Source organism: Palaemon carinicauda, chromosome 1, assembly GCF_036898095.1.
Source record: "Palaemon carinicauda isolate YSFRI2023 chromosome 1, ASM3689809v2, whole genome shotgun sequence".
NCBI classification, from domain to species: Eukaryota; Metazoa; Arthropoda; class Malacostraca; order Decapoda; family Palaemonidae; genus Palaemon; species Palaemon carinicauda.
This window is the reverse complement of record NC_090725.1, coordinates 283930806-283952139: the sequence shown is the minus strand read 5'-3', so window position 1 is coordinate 283952139 and position 21334 is coordinate 283930806. Positions and strand designations below refer to the sequence as shown.

The 21334-nt window shown below is 36.1% G+C and overlaps 1 protein-coding gene across 4 annotated transcripts in view; it reads right to left on the bottom strand.

Moving 5' to 3' along the window:
- Positions 1–8918: 8918 nt before the first annotated feature.
- Mob3 (MOB kinase activator 3) overlaps positions 8919–21334 on the bottom strand; it is a 76675-nt gene continuing 64259 nt past the window's right edge. For all 4 annotated transcript variants that reach the window (XM_068391661.1, XM_068391668.1, XM_068391676.1 and 1 more), the window contains 5 exons: positions 20499–20649; positions 16821–17048; positions 16476–16591; positions 14057–14211; positions 8919–9976 (listed from right to left, as the gene is read on the bottom strand). In XM_068391661.1, the coding sequence (XP_068247762.1) occupies positions 9949–9976; positions 14057–14211; positions 16476–16591; positions 16821–17048; positions 20499–20649 (678 nt within the window). In that variant the 3' untranslated portion in view covers positions 8919–9948. The remainder of the gene's footprint in view (positions 9977–14056; positions 14212–16475; positions 16592–16820; positions 17049–20498; positions 20650–21334) is intronic.

Here is a 21334-nt window from a genome sequence, read left to right as displayed (position 1 = left end):
CTAACAAAAATTATAATCTCTAAGAGAGAAATAAAAGACTAGCATGAGTGAACATAGAACAGATATATGTCTACGAACATAAATTGTGATGCAAGTTAGGAAAATTTGGAATTTCATTAATAAAATTCCTTAGTTTTGTACTCACCTGACATTCCCATTGCTTCTTTACCAGAAGCCTGATTTAATTGATATTTACCCATAGAATTTAGTAGCTAAATCCAGTTCTACATCAAGAAAACCAAGATTGCATTGAGTTAAAGAATCTCAATACAATTTAGTGTGAGATGAAATAGCAAAGGTCTCATGGTAAGGGACCTATCAGAATAAATTTCTCCTTAAGACATCATAGTCCATCAAAATCTCCCCATATCTGACCTTCATTCTTTAAGATGAGGCAAGATTGAGTTCCAATTTCTGTTGGAACAATCTGGAAAGGGACTTCTATTAGTAGCCTCAAATAAAAAATCTTCTGAATTGACAACAGTAAGACACTTAAACACAGATCATAACCCCAACTTTTTTAGAAACCTGAGCAACTATAATTGTTGAATCTGATACATGATATCCAATGTGTGAGGTGGTTGTTAACAGAGAGGCGAGGTGAATTAACCTTTATTCAACAGATAACGAGTTTATATACAAGCACTTATGAGCATGAATGTCACAAAAATTCATTAATTAATACAAGATATACAAGCAGTTCTGAGCAAGTGTGTCACAAAATTCAGACTAATACATGTGAAGACAAGCTTAAACAGGTTCTGTTATCAGTGCAGGGAAAAGCTCGATATAAAAAGGCAATAACGTTAGTGTACAAGCGCGCATGAAACATGCGTGGTACACCAGACTACCATCCTGCAAATAAGGGATATGCTGTTGCTTAGAAGTGGTTTTTTTTTTTTCTTTAACGAGAGGAGGGATATAAGGATCCACGCTACCATCTCAGTCTTCAGCCTTGTAAATTCTACAAGATCTCAAACTTGGGATGTGTCGTGTACCTTCAGAAACCTTACTAAATGCTACACTAGAACCACTAGCTACTTCAGGAGTTAGGCTAGTTTTGGAAACAAGGCAGGCTGGGCCTCAAATATACCCTAAATCTAGAGCATGTCATGTAAGTCCCATGTTGGCTTTTAAATTATAGAAGAGATACATCATGAACAGCATGTTATTATTGTTAAATGCTGGTCAGTACCATTGCTTTACCAGAGGCATTAGAATATTGGGAGTAAAGCAATATGAACATCAGGAGAGGTTTATAGAAATAATACCACTGCACCCTGAATCTATTCTTATCTTTATCTGAGTTAAAAAAAATCTGCATTTTAGTTTGTTATGTAGTTGGAAAAGTGTATGGTAGAGACTGATTAATAGGATTAAGGATAAAACAGAGAATGCAATCTTAGAAGTAGAGTGGTTTTAGAAGAGGTAGGGGTTGTATGAATCAGATTTTTACAGTTAGGCAAATATGCGAGAAATACTTAGCAAAAGGTAAGGAGGTGTATGTTGCGTTTATGGATCTGGAGAAAGCATATGATAGAGTTAATAGGGAAGCAATGTGGAATGTGATGAGGTTATATGGAGTTGGTGGAAGGTTGTTGCAAGCAGTGAAAAGTTTCTACAAGGGTAGTAAAGCATGTGTTAGGATAAGAAATGAAGTGAGCGATTGGTTTCCGGTGAGAGTGGGGTTGAGACAGGAATGTGCGATGTTGCCGTGGTTGTTTAACTTGTATGTTGATGGAATGAGGAGAGAGGTGAATGCTCGAATGCTTGGACGAGGCTTGAAACTGGTAGATGAGAATGACCATGAATGGGAGGTAAATCAGTTGTTGTTTGCGGATGATACTGTACTGGTTGCAGACGAGGAAGAGAAGCTTGGCCGATTAGTGACAGAATCTGGAAGGGTGTGAGAGAGAAGGAAGTTGAGCGTTAATGTGGGTAAGAGTAAGGTTATGAGATGTACGGGAAGGGAAAGTGGTGCAAGGTTGAATGTCATGTTGAATGGAGAGTTACTTGGAGGTGGATCAGTTCAAGTACTTGGGGTCTGTTGTTGCAGCAAATGGTGCAGTGGAAGCAGATATATGTCAGAGAGTGAATGAAGGATGCAAAGTGTTGGGGGCAGTTAAGGGAGTAGTAAAAAAATAGAGGGTCGGGCATGAATGTAAAGAGAGTTCTGTATGAGAAAGTGATTGTACCAACTGTGATGTATGGATCGGAGTTGTGGGGAATGAAAGTGAAGGAGAGACATTAATTGAATGTGTTTGAGATGAAGTGTCTAAGGAGTATGGCTGGTGTATCTCGAGTAGATAGGGTTAGGAACGAAGTAGGGGGGGTGAGAACAGGTGTAAGAAATGAGTTAGCAGCTAGAGTAGATATGAATGTGTTGAGGTGGTTTGGCCATGTTGAGAATGGAAAATGGCTGTCTGCTAAAGAAGGTGATGAATGCAAGAGTTGATGGGAGAAGTACAAGAGGAAGGCCAAGGTTTGGGTGGATGGATGGAGTGAAGAAAGCTCTGAGTGATAGGAGGATAGATGTGAGAGAGGCAAAAGAGCCTGCTAGAAATAGGAATGAATGGCGAGCAGTTGTGACACAGTTCCAGTAGGCCCTGCTGCTTCCTCCAGTGCCTTGGATGACCGCGGAGGTAGCAGCAGTAGGGGATTCAGCATTATGAAGCTTCATCTGTGGTGGATAACGGGGGAGGGTGGGCTGTGGCACCATAGCAGTACCAGCCGAACTAAGTTGAGTTCCTTGTCAGGCTGGGAGGAACGTAGGGAGGAGAGGTCCCCTTTTTTGTTTCATTTGTTTGATGTTGGCTACCCCCCAAAATTGGGGGAAGTGCCTTGGTATATGTATGTATGTATCAAACTTACTTGCTTGTTTGATTGCCTAGCCTTATGCTAGGCATGGGCTCTTGCGTTGGCAGCTCGTAAAAAGTATTAACAGTATCAAAATACAGCAAACGAGTTTTTGCAAAATCTCCAACAAGCACCACTAGCTTTTTGATGAACCATGCTCAAAAGGGTGCAAAAGCTCCTGCTTTAAAAAATATCAAATACTATGTAGTTGTGGATATTTTAACTATATTTCAAGGCACAGTCCTGTGTTTACCTTATGGCATAATATCTCCATCACATGAACTGCTGTAATAGTAGTTATGATAAGTTAAATAATCAATCTTGCTTCAACTAAAAGGTAATGATAAGTCATTCTTACATAGAAACTTCATTTAATAATTTTCCATTTAAAAATGCAATCAAGATCCAGGAATCTCAAGAACTGGATGATAAAAACACAAGAGAGCTTCCTCTGAGCTTGATATTTCTCAAATAATATACATTAAGGTATGTAGTTACAGCACACATATATGACATTATGCAGAAGCAAATAAAATGTTGGGACAAAATACTAAGGTAATCATTATCTGAGATCTTACCAAAGTGTTAAAACCCTAGAGGCAAAATTCCAAAATAAAATGTCATACAAAATTGATCTTTTATAGGTATGTAGAAAAAAAAAATATTCAGGTAAATCTCAATTTCTTTTAAAACTAATGCTGCACAGTAATGATGTTGCATTAAATGTATAATTACATTACTGAACATATATATAAAATTTGACTACATAACACAATCTTTAACAATTTTAAAAAGAATTTTTGTTTCATATACTTAATTTTTTACTCTTTTACTGTCATCATTACACCTGGTTAAAGGCAGAACACAGCGCCAAATTATGCTTATAAAGGATCCCGTAGTCATAAGGGCTGAAAAGTCTTGTCTCAAAAGCAAGACAATCCTTAAGTTTCTGTGACCGATATAGGTGTGCTGGCCATAAACTGAAGGGAAAGGGGTAGCTATTTGTTAGTAATACACCTGTATTAAAGATACTGGCACATCTTTAAAAACTTACGTTTATCCAGATTTTTAAAGAAAAATTTCTGTGACTATCTTTCTCCATATATAGATTCTAGCACCTACATACTGTATACAGGGTATGCCAATTAACCATTTTAATCACATCACCTCACCACCAAAAAAATGTTACTCTAGTGCCAGGAACCCTTTTTTATACTTCATTTTATTTAACTTACTTCAACACAATAACTCTTAATAAGTAAGAATTTAAATTTTTCATTATATAGACATAGAAATATATTTTCAATTGATACAGTGTAGTATTTAAATTATCTAGTAAATTTTCATACACAAATAAGAAAAGGAAAAGAAACAAACTAGAAACTATAGAAGTAAAATGTCCAATGGAACTAAAAGGGCTAATAGTTCCTAGAAGAATACGTTCATTGGCAATCAAATGGTTAATGAGGTCTATTTACCAATGGATTAGAATATTATTAGTTACTGATTGCTACATTATCATAAGTGGACAAAAATGAAAGATGGAATAATAATGCAAGCTAGTAATGTGTATGCACCTTTAATATTCTGAAAAAGTGTCCCAACTAACTTGAATGCTGTGGGATCCATTTCTTTAACCTTAAAAAAGATGGTATTCTAAAAGATTATCTTATGGGGTCCCTAAAATGATGAACATTCTGGGACACGCTTATTTTCTCATGGATATCAAAGCCATTAAAAAAGACTTCTACATTAGGGTTTATTAACATACTTATAAAAACAGCTTATAAGCTTTCTATAGAACAATAGGTAGTAGGTTGGCCAGGGCACCAGCCGCCCGTTTAGATACTACCGCTAGAGAGTTAGGGGGTCCTTTGACTGGCCAGACAGTACCATATTGGATCCTTCTCTCTGGTTACGGTTCTTTCCCTTTGCCTACACAGACATCGAATAGTCTGGCCTATTCTTTACAGATTCTCCTCTGTCCTCATACACCTGACAACACTGAGATTACTAAACAATTCTTCTTCACCCCAGGGGTTAACTACGGCAATGTAATTGTTCAGTGGCTACTTTCCTCTTGGTAAGGGTAGAAGAGACTCTTTAGCTATGGTAAGCAGCTCTTCTAGGAGAAGGACACTCCAAAATCAAACCATTGTTCTCTAGTCTTGGGTAGTGCTATAGCCTCTGTACCATGGCCTTCCACTGTCTTGGGTTAGAGTTCTCTTGCTTGAGGGTACACTCAGGCACACTGTTGTATCTAGTTTCTCTTTCTCTTGTTTTGTTGATGTTTTTATTGTTTATATAGGAAATATTTATTTAAATGTTGTTACTATTCTTAAAATATTTTATTTTTCCATGTTTCCTTTCCTCACTGAGCTATTTTCCCTGTTGGGGCCCCTGGGCTTATAGCATCCTGCTTTTCCAACTAGGGTTGTAGCTTAGCATTTAATAATAATAATAATAATAGTTTATATAATAAAAACAAGAAGTTCCCTTTTGAAGATCTTACACAAAAGTCTGGCTGTAGCCACTCTTTCCAGCTGCTTCTGTAATAGCCTAATGTCAGCCTCAAGTCTTCAAAAACCAGTGCTACAAGGGATTTAGAGAGCATTATGTAGTCATTCCATATTAATTCTCAACTAAGACTTTGCAGAGACTAAGATACCAAGCGTAAAAATATCCTCCAAATGAACATGGACAGTAACTGGACCTATCATGCTCATGAATACCAAGGTGCTGGATAAGAAGCAACAATGAGTATAAAAATTGTACAGGTATTTCTCCCAGTTTACCTTTGATATTTTCGTAAGTAGGAATATTTCAAATCAAAGGACCCCTTTAAGTTTTCGATCTGAATAAACTTTGTGATTAGGGTATTGGTAAAGAGGGCACAAATAGACTATCTGCTTTATGGCATCTAAACTAGAAGCCACAAAACTCAGCCCTAATTTTACAGAAACTCATCATTAATCACATCTATCCTGCATTTCTTTATTAAACTGTTACTTCTGAATCCAGAGTTGTAAATTCTTCCATGCCTGGTTGGCAATTATATCACAAGAGTATAGAAGATAATAATGGGAAGTTATCTGCAAAACAGTAACCAGTTCCCATTCCCCAGGGGATCCAAAATCCATAGGGTTTGCTTCATGAAGATTCTTGACCCTCTATGTTTTCTGTAAACATTCACCAGTTTCTGATAAAAAACATAAACCCAGAAAGCACACAAACTTCCATCCCACATGAAATGTTTATGAATGAATCATTTAAACATGTATAGTAAAAATATAAATACTGGCTTAAAAGTCATGAAATGGTCAATGAGAAACAATGAAGCCAAAAACACTGAAGATAGGATGATAACACATGCAAACATCTACTGCTAACCAGATCTAGAAATGTAGTGAATTAGAGCTTGGGGGAAACAAGTGACTTCTCACAAGATAATGATCCACTAACATATGTAACTACTGTTTTACTCACTGAAGTCAAATTAACCATCATTCTACTGCCTTTAACCATGTATAATGCTAGTAAATATATTTGGCTTGTAACTTTTATAAGACATATATACCCTTATAAAATCGCATTTTATAAAATTAACCACCTCATACTGCTTACTCACAAATAACTTCAGAGCAGAGGTTAACTTAAACTTTAAGTGTTTATCCACTCGTAGAGTAGTTTTATTTTGCGATTCTCCTTTTCTTTTCGTAATTTGGAGGACCTTCAATTTTTATGGGTTACTTAACTACTATTTACCTAAAACAATTTTGATCAACAATACTGTAAAACTATACCTGGTCTTGATATCTATCCACATTAGAAATTTTAAAAATTTCATTTAATGCCAGATATCTACCAGCTCAAGTCCAGATATACTGTACTATGTAAAGGGGGCAAGCTGGTGAAATTTGGAAGGAAAAAGAAAACTTTGAAACTACTTCCATAGATTTATGAGATACCCAAATATCTGTAAATAGAATTATCAAAAATTGTCATGGATTTTTTAACTATAGATTTTCCATAATCTCATAACAAACTGGAGACTAATGACACATTTTCTTTCAGCCTAAGGCCAGGATTGCCCAGCTTTAGGCAGGCATATTTCAAAATACAGCTATAAAACTTGAAACTGCTGCTGTTATGTTTAATTAAACTCCACATAATAGTACTATAACTGTCTGGCTGGTAAGAAAATTAAAGTGCCATACTTTTGAAAGGATAAAATTTGTCAGATTTCTTATCAAAATGACAGGCAAAAATAAAAAGTCAACACTATCTTCCAAACCAATAATTTTTGCTAAAATCTTTATTTCAAGGTCTTTGTATCAGTTTTCTACAATATCAATATAATTTATGAAGAACATGTTTTCTACTGTCTATTCCTATGTTATCAGAGTAGAAATATTAATCTCTTTTAATTACTGTAAAATTATTGAAAAATTAAGAGGTCACAAAGTATATTTAGGACTGAAACTTGTGTAAATTTGGTCTTTATTTTCTGGGTGTAAACATAAGGGTGATATCCCAATAAAGAAAAATTTCCTTTCCAAAACCAGCCAGCCCCCTTTAATAAAAGAACCTTAATATTAGATATTACAGGATTTTTAGTGTTTCAGTGGAAAAAAGAAAATCCTTTACTTATACAGTAGTTTTTGACATTTGACTCTTGTATTTTGAAAAAAAAAAAACAAATATATATGTACAATATACCTTCATGTGTAAAATTATGAAAAGCCAATATTGATGTTTTATAATTATGTAACCAAATACATATCGGACTACTTTAAGTTCTTTTTAACTAGTCAGTCATGAGAAAGCAAGCCATTTAAAATAACTATCTCAGTACTAACAGTGGTTACAGAGAGGTGAGCTACCACTAAAATTTGTAAGAACATTGCCTTACTAGGCTCCTAGTACATTTTGTCTGAAATATCAAGCTAAAAAGTTGTTTAAAAACTAAGACATACTGTACAACCATATATCTATTACTGATAAGTGTACTGGTGTAGAAAAAGCCAGATGCTCATCTGTGATGAATTGGGAACAAAGATTCCAGTGAGAGGCTGATGGTATCTGAATGTTGTGGGAGATGATCAAAAGGAGGAATTTTGAATTCAGAATCTATTCTAGTAATCCTACCACATAAGTGGGGTAGGACTGTCATTAATACTTGACCTGTAGCCTTTAGCAAGATGTTATTTCCATAGAAAAAAGGAGAATTGGTGTTAAAAGTAATGATAAAATCTAATTGCAAAGTACACAAAGGGAGTCTACTAGTATTTCCATTCCTAACAATGAAAGTGTAACTGGGTGACTGTGATTTTAGTACTATTAAAACAATGATAAACCAGTTCAACATTTAAATAAGACATTGAAATAGACAAACTGTATTTACTCGATAGAAAAGGGACATGAGTTAACATTAATAAGAAAATATTAAAAACATCAAGAAAAATATCTGGAAGCATGCAAAATAGCATGAGCTATTTATTTGATACACAATGAAAATACAGCACAGCAAGGGTATCTGTAAATGTAATTAGGGAAACTGACGATAATATAATCCAATGATTTAATATCTTTCAACAGAACTGACAAGGCAATGCAGACTACAACAATTATTTCTTAACATTTCTGGATGCAATAATAAGAAAATATAACACCAAATAAGTCTCCAGTTCTAACTCGGACAGCTGTACTAAAGAATGACCAACTATTTTAAGAAACCTAGTGAGTGAAATAGTGGTATTAACTCACTAGGAGGTAGCTCCCCTCACTAAGAAACAACTGAGCACTTTATCTTAAAATTCAAAATTTTTCATTTTTGACAACATTGGCAAACTATACATAAAAATTGTTTAATTTTGTATATTTTGTGAAACAGATTTCTTTATATATAAAAAATATGCCTATGAGAATTCAAAACCACAAGACATTTTGCTAAGTGTGTTCCTGGAAAATCAAAAATTGATGAGCTACATTTGTCAAATAAGCAAATCTTAAAAATAACTTTTAATTTCTAAAGCTCTACTTGTAATCACATTGCTTTTATAGAAAACAAAAAGCCAAAAACAGTACATACTGTACACTACTGTAAATCAATATCCTTAAATGCCCTTAAGTCTCGAGTGATAAATAATTCGTATATTTACTGACTGATGACACAGATAAACATATGACTTTAAAAGCAAAATTAATCCTACCAACATTGAAAGAGTCAATTTTCAAAGTATTAATATATCTACATATACATTATATTATAAAAAAGGCTCACACAAAAATCGGGAGAGCTTTTAGGAAAACTACAACTGCAAAACTGGTAGATTTTAGAGGGACTATCCAATATACTGTATCTTTATTTTTGGATGAAAAAGGATAAAGAACAATTCAGATTTTTAACCCTTATTATTACTTGATAGAAAATTTTTTCTACACCAATTTAAAAATGAATATAAAATTTTATCATCAAAGTTCTCGACTCTGATCATTCGCATCGTTATCAAAGTGCAAGTTATAACACTGTGCATTAAAACTCCAAAACAATACCATACTTTTCCTGCAATTCCATGCAAGCTATATTCTATCTTATATGTCAATGAGATTCTTACCTAATTTCTTATGCCTGCTTCAATATAAAAATAATTTTTGAATAGACCTTTGCTTCTAAAGGGCAAGAAACATAAATACGCTAAAGAGAGATCAGATCCTTAGGCTTACCCAATGGTAAAGCTTAAATGACAAAATCATATCTACAGGATTAAAGCTTAAAACAAAGTTTACCAATATTTCAAGAATATCTATTTTTTCATTTTAAAATGCACATGGAAACTGGTGAAAAAGAATGTTAAAAAGGAGAGCCAATATAAAATGTTCTAAAAATCATACCGAAATAAATTTGTACACCATGGCACTGATTTATCTAAAAATTTAGGACTATTGAAACTATATATGGCAACTTAAATAATAAAAACTTACAAAACTCATTATAAATGACCAAACTGATCTCTAGAGACACAAACCATCACCAGAATGGTTCAACCTCGTAACCAGACGAAACATGACGGCCTTTTCCTTATTACACCTTCACGTCCGACTCCCCACGACAGAGTTTCTGCAATGGTTAAACACAAGTTAATGCTCAAGTTACTTAAAACAATATAAAGTATTTCAAACTTCAAAGTTTGCTTGAATATTCATTATCAAACTTAGGGAATATTTATAAAGAATTCGTTATACACACAGCACGCCAAATACAAGGCAATGGTTCCCACATCTTTGTCTGCTGATATGACTGCCTCCTTTTTAACAAGGTCAACATACAATATCTTTGCTTTTTCACAAATAATGTTCTCAGTAATAGTTTATCCTGCTAACTGCTTCTCACTGATCCAAATGAGAAGAAACCTTTCTACATTATCAAAACCATATGGCCGTTGTTTAATCCATTTCAGCAGTCCTTTTGCAATATCCACTGATTTAATCTTTTCTTTTTACTTTACCTTCGTACAAATTGTCACGTTGTACGATTGCACATTTTAGCAAAGTCTACCAAACGTGTACCTTGTTCATAGATCTCAACAATAATTTTTTGCCTCTATGGTAATCATCTCCTTCTAACATCCCTCTTATCATCTTGGGGGCCATTGTCTAGGTGCTGTACTGTATTGTTACTGTAAACTTGATGGTGAACAATAGCAATCATAATTCAATAAAGAATACACGGTCAAAACTCTACAAAGAACACTTACAAAGACGCTTGTATGAAAAATCCCAGAAATTTTATTACAAAATCAAAATATATGTCAAGGAATTTAGATACTTTGAAATTTACAAGGAAATTATTTGATAAATGACTCTAAAGATGAAAACAATTTTCCATGTAGACTCCAGTTAGAAATTACCATATACTGTGTAATGTTGAAAAGTTCAAGTCAAAATGTGAAATTTATAATTAGAAATCAGCAAATATACTGTACAGTAACAAAAATTGACAAATTTCAAAATGTGAAATGTAGTTACAAATTGGAAAATCCCATGGTTCTTATTTATTTCATTTTTCTTCAAGAAATTGAGGGGAAAGATATTTACACCATGTAAGTATCCCATAAACTTCAAGAGCACAATTTTTCTGATAAACTCAGAAAGAGAATATAAATTCTTTTTTCGATAGTGTTGTTTATATGTTCAGAATTTTCATGTTATGATTATGCTTAAAGATGCAGTCAAACAAAAACTAAATATGCCTAAAGTGTAAAATCTGTCCAGAAAATAAGGAGCTGAGAATATAAATGCTATCATTGTCTTACTCATGCAGGCATTTGGTACATTTAACGTAAATACAGTGATACCTCGGTAGTCGAACGACTCTATACTCGAACAATTCGGAGTTCGACCAAAATTTTCGAGAAATTTTTGCTGCGGTGCTCGACCAAAAATTCGGTACTCGACCAGCCGAACACGTGACGACCGCATGGGCTTTGTGATGATCGCGCCATCTCGGCCACTCTCGCTTGTTCGGGAAGCATCAGTTCTCTCGAGAGCGTCACTCAGACAACGCGCGATCAGCATTCGTTGTGATTTAGTGATTTTCAGTGCTTTTAATTGCTTTTTTAGCTTTCATAATGAGTCCCAAGAAAGTAATGAGTGTTAAGGGGAAGGAGAAGAGGAAAACAGTGCGAACAACGATCGAGTTGAAGAAGGAAATTATAGCGAAATATGAGAATGGTGTACGAGTGTCCGATTTAGCGGTAGAATACGGAATGGCGAAGTCGACCATTTCTACGTTTTTAAAGCATAAAGAAATGATTAAGAAGGCGAATGTTGCAACGGGAGTTACGGCGGTAACTAAGCAAAGGCCACAAGTGATTGAGGAGATGGAAAAGTTGCTTTTAATATTTATTAAAGAAAAACAGTTGGCCGGGGAAAGTGTTAGTGAAGCGTTCATTTGTGAAAAAGCGTTGCATATCTATGAAGAATTAGTGAAGAAAAGTCCGAGTACCAGTGAAAGTGATTCATTTACATTTAAAGCGAGCAGGGGTTGGTTTGAAAAGTTTCGTAATAGAACAGGTATTCATCGTGTTACTAGGCATGGGGAGGCAGCTAGTTCGGATCAAATTGCAGCCGATAAATACGTGGGGGAATTCGATCGGTACATAAATGAACAAAATTTGATCGCACAACAAGTCTTTAATTGTGATGAGACTGGGTTATTTTGGAAGAAAATGCCAGCCAATACGTACATTACCAAGGACGAGACGAAGATGCCAGGTCACAAGCCAATGAAAGATAGGCTAACATTGTTGCTGTGTGCAAATGCAAGTGGCGATTGCAAGATCAAACCCTTGTTAGTGTACCACTCGGACAACCCCCGGGTGTTCAAACGAAATAATATTTGTAAAAGTGCACTACCAGTTATGTGGCGCTCGAACACTAAATCTTGGGTCACAAGACAATTCTTTACTGAGTGGATAAACGAAGTGTTTGCCCCCCAGGTTAAGGCTTACCTCATTGAAAAGAGCTTGCCAATGAAATGTCTTCTGGTTATGGACAATGCTCCTGCACATCCTCCAGGTCTCGAGGATGACTTGAAAGAAGAATACAGCTTTATCAAAATCAAATTCTTGCCCCCCAATACTACTCCCATACTCCAGCCCATGGACCAACAGGTCATTTCAAACTTCAAAAAACTCTATACCAAGGCCCTTTTCAGAAAGTGTTTTGAAGTGACCAGTGACACGAAGTTGACCCTAAAGGAATTCTGGAAGGAACACTTCAGCATCCTCAACTCTGTTAACATGATTGACCAAGCTTGGCGAGGTGTGACCTATAGGACATTGAACTCTGCCTGGCGTAAGCTGTGGCCATCATGTGTCACAGAGAGGGAGTTTGAAGGTTTCCAACCAGAGGCGGGTCCAAGCACTGCTACCCCTGTAATTTCTGATGACACTGATGTCGTTGAGGAAATTGTTGTCATGGGCAGGAGTTTGGGGCTTGAGGTCGACAAGGATGATATTGATGAGCTTGTAGAAAGCCATTCTACCGAGTTGACTGTGGAGGAATTGTTGCACCTGCAACAACAACAGCAGCAGGATCTGATTGTGGAGCAGGAATCTTCAGAAGAGGATGAGGTAAGGGAGGATGTTCCAAGTTCTCTCATCAATGAAATTTGTTCCAAGTGGGCAGATGTGCAGGCTTTTGCTGAAAAATACCACCCAGAAATTGCAGTAGCAAACCGGGCAGTGCATATGTTTAATGATAGTGTCATGTATCATTTTCGAAGAATACTGCAGAGGAGGAAGAAACAATTAACAATAGACCAGTTTTTCACAAAAGACAAGAAAGCTGCTACATCAAAGCCTGTTTCTCCTCCAAAGAAGAGACAAAGAAGAGAAGAAACCCCTGAAATAGATCTGCCCACCCTTTCATTGGAGAGAGAAACAACTCCTGAAGGAGAACTACCCCGCCACATCATGGAAGGGGACTCTCCTTCCAAGCAGTAACCTCCCCCTTCCATCCTCTCCACATCCATCCCTGTATGCCATCGAACCGCTGCTCAAAGGTATGTTCACTACAGTACAGAAAATGGTTTAAAATAGTTTTATTTTAGTACAGTAAATGGTTTAAAATTGTTTTATAGGATTTTCTGACCAATTTCATACACATTTAGATAATTATTGTTGTTTAGGTACACGTTTTATTAATATTTTGGGCCTGTTCGAGTGCTTGGGAACGGAATAGAATATATACCATTATTTCTTATGGGGAAAAAAAATTCGGTACTCGAACAAATCGGAGGTCGAACACGGATCTCGAACGGATTATGGTCGAGTACCGAGGTATCACTGTACTTTGGATTTGAGGAAATGGGCTCACCACTGCTTAGTAAATAAGTCTGAAATATGATGAATAATCCCTATAATCCCCAATGGTAAGGAAAATTAACGATAAAAGCCCATATTTATGCATATTAAAGTATAATCAATCAATCTTTATAAAAAAAAACCTTTAGACTGATTTCTCAAAACAAAATTTTCGTAGAAAATTTGCAACAGCTTTCATGAATACTGATCGATTTTTATCAGGTATACAAAAAATTAGGGTTTACATTCCTGCAAGGTTAAAATGTTAGCTTCAAACTTGTTATGATACTGTATAACTACAGTAATTTATAATAATGAAAAAGTACACTTACTGTCTTCTAGGGTCTGGATCACTTTGCTGCTCTGGATTGTCATGACAGATCTTTGCTGTCATGTCCTTTAGGGGCTCAAATTCCTTTCGGTTCACAAGGTCAAAATGTGTTATGAAATAGTAAAAATGCTTATAGCATGTGTTCACATGAGCTTCCTGGAAAGAAATAAATAGAATTAAGAGTTCAATTTAAAGTCTATACAGTAGTTGTAATCAAGAACAAATACTTTAATAGAGGTGAAAGTAGTTTATATTTTGTCTAATCATTTGGTCAGTGAAAAAGGGATTTTGACGAAGGAAAAATCTATTTCTGGGCGAGGGACCTGTGTCGCCCAGTGAAATGCTCCATATAGCACCATTTCTAAGGCATAAATACTGCTAAATATACCAGAGAAAAAAGAAGCATGGAATGCCAGGAATAAACCCAGCTCGCTCACTCTAATGAGTGTCGGTATAGTAACTGGGGCGTGTAAGAACCACGACCATAAGTCCCTCACCAGTTAGACCTCTCCTTCTTCAACATCCCCAGGAACTACGAGGTGCCAATCTACACCCGACTGCTGCCTTCTACTACGACTATCCTCCCCTCACCCCTACCCCTCCCCACGCTCCCTTCCTCATTCCTCCTTAGCACCAGGGAAGGTTCAGTCGTGTTTTTCATAGCTCTGTTTTTTTTGTTTTTGAAGATGTCAGATATAAACCAATACAGCATTTTGTAAATAGAACAGTACCATCCACTTTCTTTATCTGTGGATTAACTTATATCTAATTATGTACCATTGAAAACTATCTAGGAAATAATATATTGATAAACTAGCAAAAAGGATACATAACACTTGAGAGATTACTATCCATCCTCCCACAGCCAAAGATTTTCTTCTTCCCCACCCTTAACTGGGTTTAAAAAGGAGAAATTATCGTATAAATCTTTTAACTCAAATACAGTACTTTAAATAAAAAAGGGTGACTAGTGTTTCTCAGATCTGATGTAATCTCTTTTATAATACCTTTCAGTAATTTCTTTTCAGAAAAAAATTTACTTTCATACTGTATATGGTATAAGCAAATATGAAAATTTTCAAATATTTGATTTTATATCTAACTACATTTTATCTAAACTCCCAGTATTTTCTCAAAAGAAAATGTTTCAACCTTACAATAAAAAAAAGAGATACAAATTCCATAGATTTTACCTTAACATTATTTTTCTTCATAACTAGTATAATTGCAATGTCACAAGACAAGGCATCCGTTTCTTTTCTTTCTATCTGTTTTGTATCACAGACCAAAGTTACTTAGGTATTGCCTCCAAAGATGGGAATAATCTGATCTGAACTTTTTAAACAAAAAATCACAATTGGGGGATAATAAATGTCCCCCATTTTTCTTTTGCCTAAGGTGCTTAAAAAATATGGGTAAACTTGGAATAACAAGTAGCAAAGGTATATGTAATTAGAAAAGTATATATTAGCTTTTGTGTATGTGAGAGAGAGAGAGAGAGAGAGAGAGAGAGAGAGAGAGAGAGTTACTTTCATCATAGTATTACTTTCAATATCAGTTTTTTCACATCATTCACCTCCAATTATATTGTTAAGTAAATATATTAAATGTCGTCGTCGTCGGCGCCCACTCGTGTCCGAGTATTGGGTTCTGTCGTTAGCCATCAGCCTCCTATCTATACCATAAGTATCAAATCTTTTGATTGTCTTGTTACTCACTCTAAGTCTTTCTCAGATAATCTTAAGAGGTCAGTACTCTCACTAGGGTCAGACAATTTATAAGTTTTCCACAGGTTAGGTGATTGAAAGCAACTAGGTCCTAACCCCCAAAAGAATTGATTACGCATTAAGATAAGGAAAGGAAAAATAGAGATGAATCCTTATAGTACAGAGAGAGAGAGAGAGAGAGAGAGAGAGAGAGAGAGAGAGAGAGAGAGAGAGAGAGAGAGAGAGAGAGAGATTTTATTTAGTAATAATTTTTTTTAATTTAGAAACCAATTATAACCTAGAACCACATTTAAACTCACTTGCAAGTTATCTTTATGGAACTATCTAAATGCTCTGTACCTAGAAAGGAAGTGTTCTGACCAGACTTCCTACCTCTAACTGTACTAGACTATCAAAACCGCCTTATAAATTCACTTTTTTCACAATTTGGAATTGTTAGTGTGACAGCACTGACGCAAGAGATGATAAAGTTAACTACTAAATAACTAAGGGGTAGCAGGCACCTACACTAACCTACAAGAGCTACTTGTCCATCATTTCTTTCAAGTGGATTGATGTGCTGAAGAAATGAATTTGTGATAATGCACATTATATATATTAAGTATACATGGGATAAAAAAAAATCTATTTCATAAAATTACAGTGTTTTACGTAATTGAAAAAATTCTGAGCTAATAAGGAAAATTTACTCACAGCTCCGATAGCCACGATGCGATCAAAGTGATGAATATAAACATGAACGAATACTCTGAAGAGTCTGGTAAGGATCTTTTTACAAAGACGATTGAATGACTTGGGAAACGGTACATCTGAAAAATGAGTAGGAAATTAATACAACTACATGTATTGAACATACATTTAACTTCAAATATAGTATGAAAAAATTGAACATTCAAATGCTTATGAAGGATGTCATAAAAATTCTAAACATAATGCCCAAATAATTTCAATGAATAAAATGGCAAGAGAGCTAAGCACTTCTGCATTAATTCCAGCGAAAAAAATAAATATAAATATTTGTACGAGATATATACTAACCTACAGTCACAGGGAACATATGCTCATCGTTGATTTGCTTCTCGATCCAGTCCATAAGATGTGATATGTACTGCGGTGCTGGAAGGGGTGTTGGTTTCTTAAATACGTCTCCATCTTCCCATAAGTACTCAAACTTTTGGCCACCACTCATGGTGGGACAAGAACTTTCTGTACAATATTCACAAACTGTTCCATAGATCAGGTTTATACGATTGAAGAAATCAACCACTGAAAATACAAATTTTGCATAACTTAGAAAAAATTGAAAACACATGGAGACTAAAATGACAAGTTTTAAAGTACAATACAGTAATTCGTCTTTTTCCTAACTATGCAAAGCTGAGTTCTTTATATAGGAGTATGACTTCAGCAAAGCTCGAACACTGCTGTTAGAACTTCTAAAAAGTGTCAACAACCACATAGGCATTCAATAGTGGGAAAGCACCGCCCTTTCACTCACTCACTACGACTCCACTTCGATTGCATACAGGACTTCCAGGGGTAGGTAATGACAGGTAAAATTTGAGTAAATAACTCAGATTTGAATAGTTAGTTAGAATACAAATTACTTTCAAATTTTTTTATCAGTTATGACATGAATACAAACACTTGTTCTTTGCATAGGAGACTCATCATAAGGTGGTTGGAAGTCCCCTTTCCAAGTGGCTGGAAATCTTTATCCGGGATTTCTACGCTTGAGCATGATAATGCGTAGGGAGTGAGAATCCTAACACATCGTTAACCAGTGACTTGACAATAGCAGCAGGTTAACGGCCTGCGTAATAAGGGTAAGCGAGTGTAAAAACATATCTGTGACTATGTCTCAGGTATAATACAAGAGTACACACACTATGTTTTAGCTAGACACTCCCCATAGTAAGGGATGTGGGACATAACACTTAAAATACAATATGTACAATAATAGCTATCCAATACATGGGGCTACCTGCAATCAATGAAACCAGCTGACCACAGAAAGGGGAAGATGAAGAGAATGAGCCAATCATTCTTTTACATCCACCCCAGACTAAAACCGTAACCTCTGCCCTCAATCAACTGCTAAAAGGTCCTGTGAGAGGAGTAAAGTAGCTAGACCATTTGCTGAATGGCTATTACAGAGTCTTGGGAGAACATTTCTATAGGAACCTAGGTGTCACATCTTGTCAGTAGTGGGCTGAAGGAATTTGACGCTTCCAGAGGCCTGTTGTAAAACCTGCGTCATAGAAAGGATCTTTCTAAATGGCAAGAAGGTTCTTAGGCTTACACACCTGACATCATGAGCTTCGGGATGCGTCCTACTTTGGGAGGAAGATGAAGGTTTGAAACACAATCAGTGACCTCTCTGGCTTATGCAAAGATTGTGATCTTAGTCATTTTCTTCCTCACCCTCCTATCACTGACAGATAGAAGTTCCTCCAGGGGACAAACTACCTGGGAAGTAGATTCATTCCCTTCTTAAAACTAAACTGGCAAGATGTGACCTGGTACTAGGTATCAGTGTATTTGAGCCTGGGCCAAAATGCCAGAAATGAAAGGGACCTTGTCTCCATCTTCTTGACTAAGCAATGTAGCAGAAGAAACCATAGCTCTCTCTCACCCTCCTGGTTGAGGTCTGAGCGAGAACAAAGACCACTTCCAGAGACAGCTTTGGCACATCGCCAAGGAAAGCTATTTACACAAAACCTCCTCTTTGGTCACCTTCCAGGGTAAAGGTCTCCCTTTAGACGAAGGGCAGACCTATTTCCAGCTTGGAGTGTGTATAGACAGCTCTACTAAAGAGGAAAATTTCACCTGCTTTCAGCCTTGACTCTTGTCTCCATGGCAAGCTATAGCCTTTCACTGCTGAAACTGAACAGTGTTTTACCTCTCGGACAACAGCAAACTAGGCTATCAGGGGTATAGAGGTTCCAAAGGGAGAGACACCCCATCCAATGATACTAACCACGCAAGGCCCATTTTGCCTGATAAATTGAGAAGGATGTCCTGACAGGGAGATTGCATTGCTCTCTATCCAAAGCAGGATCTGCACACCTAAAAAGAAAAGCCGTACCTGGCAAATATGCACAGTCTCATGTGCACGCTAGAGACTTGGTAAGTATTGCGAGACATGCCACTGATCCTCCGGATGATCGCTACAGAAATTATCTGCATGAACTCTGTGACATAAAATAGTATTTCCTTATTTTAGGTAATGTACTACTCTACAGTGGTACAGTACTGTATTGTTGCTTAACAACACTACCAAGTGGTTAGACAGAAGCAGTTGCTAGAAGGCAAAATAGGTAGCCTAAACTCTAGCACGTTCATGTGGCCATTCCTATCTACCTCAGACCAATGACCTAACACTCTTGCGTTGGAGCCAGTGGTGCTCCCCAACCTAAATGAGGGGAAAACAGAAAATATGTACCTCTCGAGAGGTTGGTATCGTTAAACCATCCCTCAGGCTCTATCTTTCATCTCCTCTATCGGAACACCACTCCAGGAGGGACCTTGTTTTACGACTGAAAGGCCTTGCATTGCCATTATATGGACTGCATCCGAAGTTGACTGATTGAAACTACTGTACTGTAGATGCTCAAGGGAGGCTAGGTTTCACAGCAGTCCTTGCCACTGATGGGCTTACCAAGAGAATTGTCTTAAAACAAGAGAGCTAGCTTTCACAACCTCATAAGGCAATCATGTGAACAGGTTCAAGCTTAAGTATACCAAGACCTGTTTCGGGCCTAGACTGAAACAAGGGAAAAGATCCTGGTGAACACCATGGTGTTCTTGATGACCCATACCACATCCTGAACTGGTATATAGCAGCTGTAATTTTTTACCACAATAAAGATAAATTATATAGCGAGAGCTGGGTGGAGAGAGAGGAAAGTGGCACAAAGCAAGCCCAGTGCAAAGGAGCGAGGGCTATTTCAAATCATCACGCTACGAGAATTCTTTATTTTTTTTCCCGTAATAGGTATTGTGGTTCTCTGTGTCGCATATAAGCGAAATTGCTTAATATAAACTCACATAAAGGGAGGGCTGACTATAATCCTAATTATAGTCTATGTGGGGGGATGATATAACAACAGGAATTAGTGACACCTTTGCAGTCTCCCAGAAGACTGGGACCCCAGTTTGAGAAACATTGATCTAGATTGTAACTTTCTTGTCTCATTCTTTCACTATCACACCTCCATTAGAGCATGAAAAACAGCAATATGAACATCAGGGGAGTTTTGCAAAAATAAACAATCTTAAAAATAAAATCTATTATTTTTATACATGGTCCCCCTCCTATCCACTGATTAGTGATGTCAACACACTAGTGATGTGGTTTCTGACTTAGAGAATTGAAAAGTTTATTTTTTGCATCATTGACTACTTTTAGTTACCATGAACAACCAGATGATGTGGTGGTTCCCAGAGGGCAAGCCATTTTCCAAGGAGTGAGAATGGGATATTTTCAGTTTGGGTTAGACATCAACAAGCTTTGAGTTAAAGCCATATTAAAATCAGGTGAGTGTAGAAATAAATTTAATCATTAAAATTCTGTTAATCATAAAGCAGGATCAAATGGTACAAATATTACATGCATTGTATACAGTACAGTACAACAAAACTGTTTACACCAAATATTCAAGAATTAATATTAACTTGTATCTTAGATTTAAAAAAAAATAAAAAATGACATACCATGGACAGCAATCCAATCTGTCAAATCTTCCCCAGGAGGTAAGGACACAACGGAGCGTAAATTAATCCCTGAGCTCAGAGATGCCTGTGCCTGCTTGTGAAGGGAATATTTCAGGGTCCCAGGCTCAAATTTCTTTTTTGGTCGGAAAGTCTGTAAATTAAAATGTATATTTACTCTAAGCTCATAAAGAACTTTAACAGTATCTGCATATTTATTAATACAGTACTTCACAATTTCAATAGTAGCAGCTCAACTACCTGTGATTATCATAACTAATCAAATTATAATACACTTAATCTATTAGTATATCATGAAGTAATAAAAACAAAAAATCTTACAATAGATGATAATTGGAATATTCATTATACTTACCAACATAACTTAAAATTAACTTTATACAATTTTCTAAAAGTCCCAAAAACCTCCCATATCCAGAATTTCAACATGCAACAACATCCTTCACCAAAAAAAGGAGTGTTAATTGTGATACCTTTGTCTCTTACAGATCACCATTTAATACAACGACTTCAAAGGAATTATCATTTTCATCTCCAATAACCTTATAATAGGCTACACTATCTAGTTTAATTTATTCAACTTTTAGATACTGCATGACCATTAAAAATTGAAAAAAAATAACTGGAAGAGAACTAAAAGTTATTACTAAGGAATACAGAAGTCGGCTCCCAATAGCTGAGTGTAATGAACATTTTGGAAAGAAATGCAGAAAACAATAGTTATACATAAAACTCAACTGAAACCAACATACTGCATGCAAATTGGAAAAAAGCTGTGAAAGAGAATGGCATCTTGTGATAAAAGCATATATTTCTGG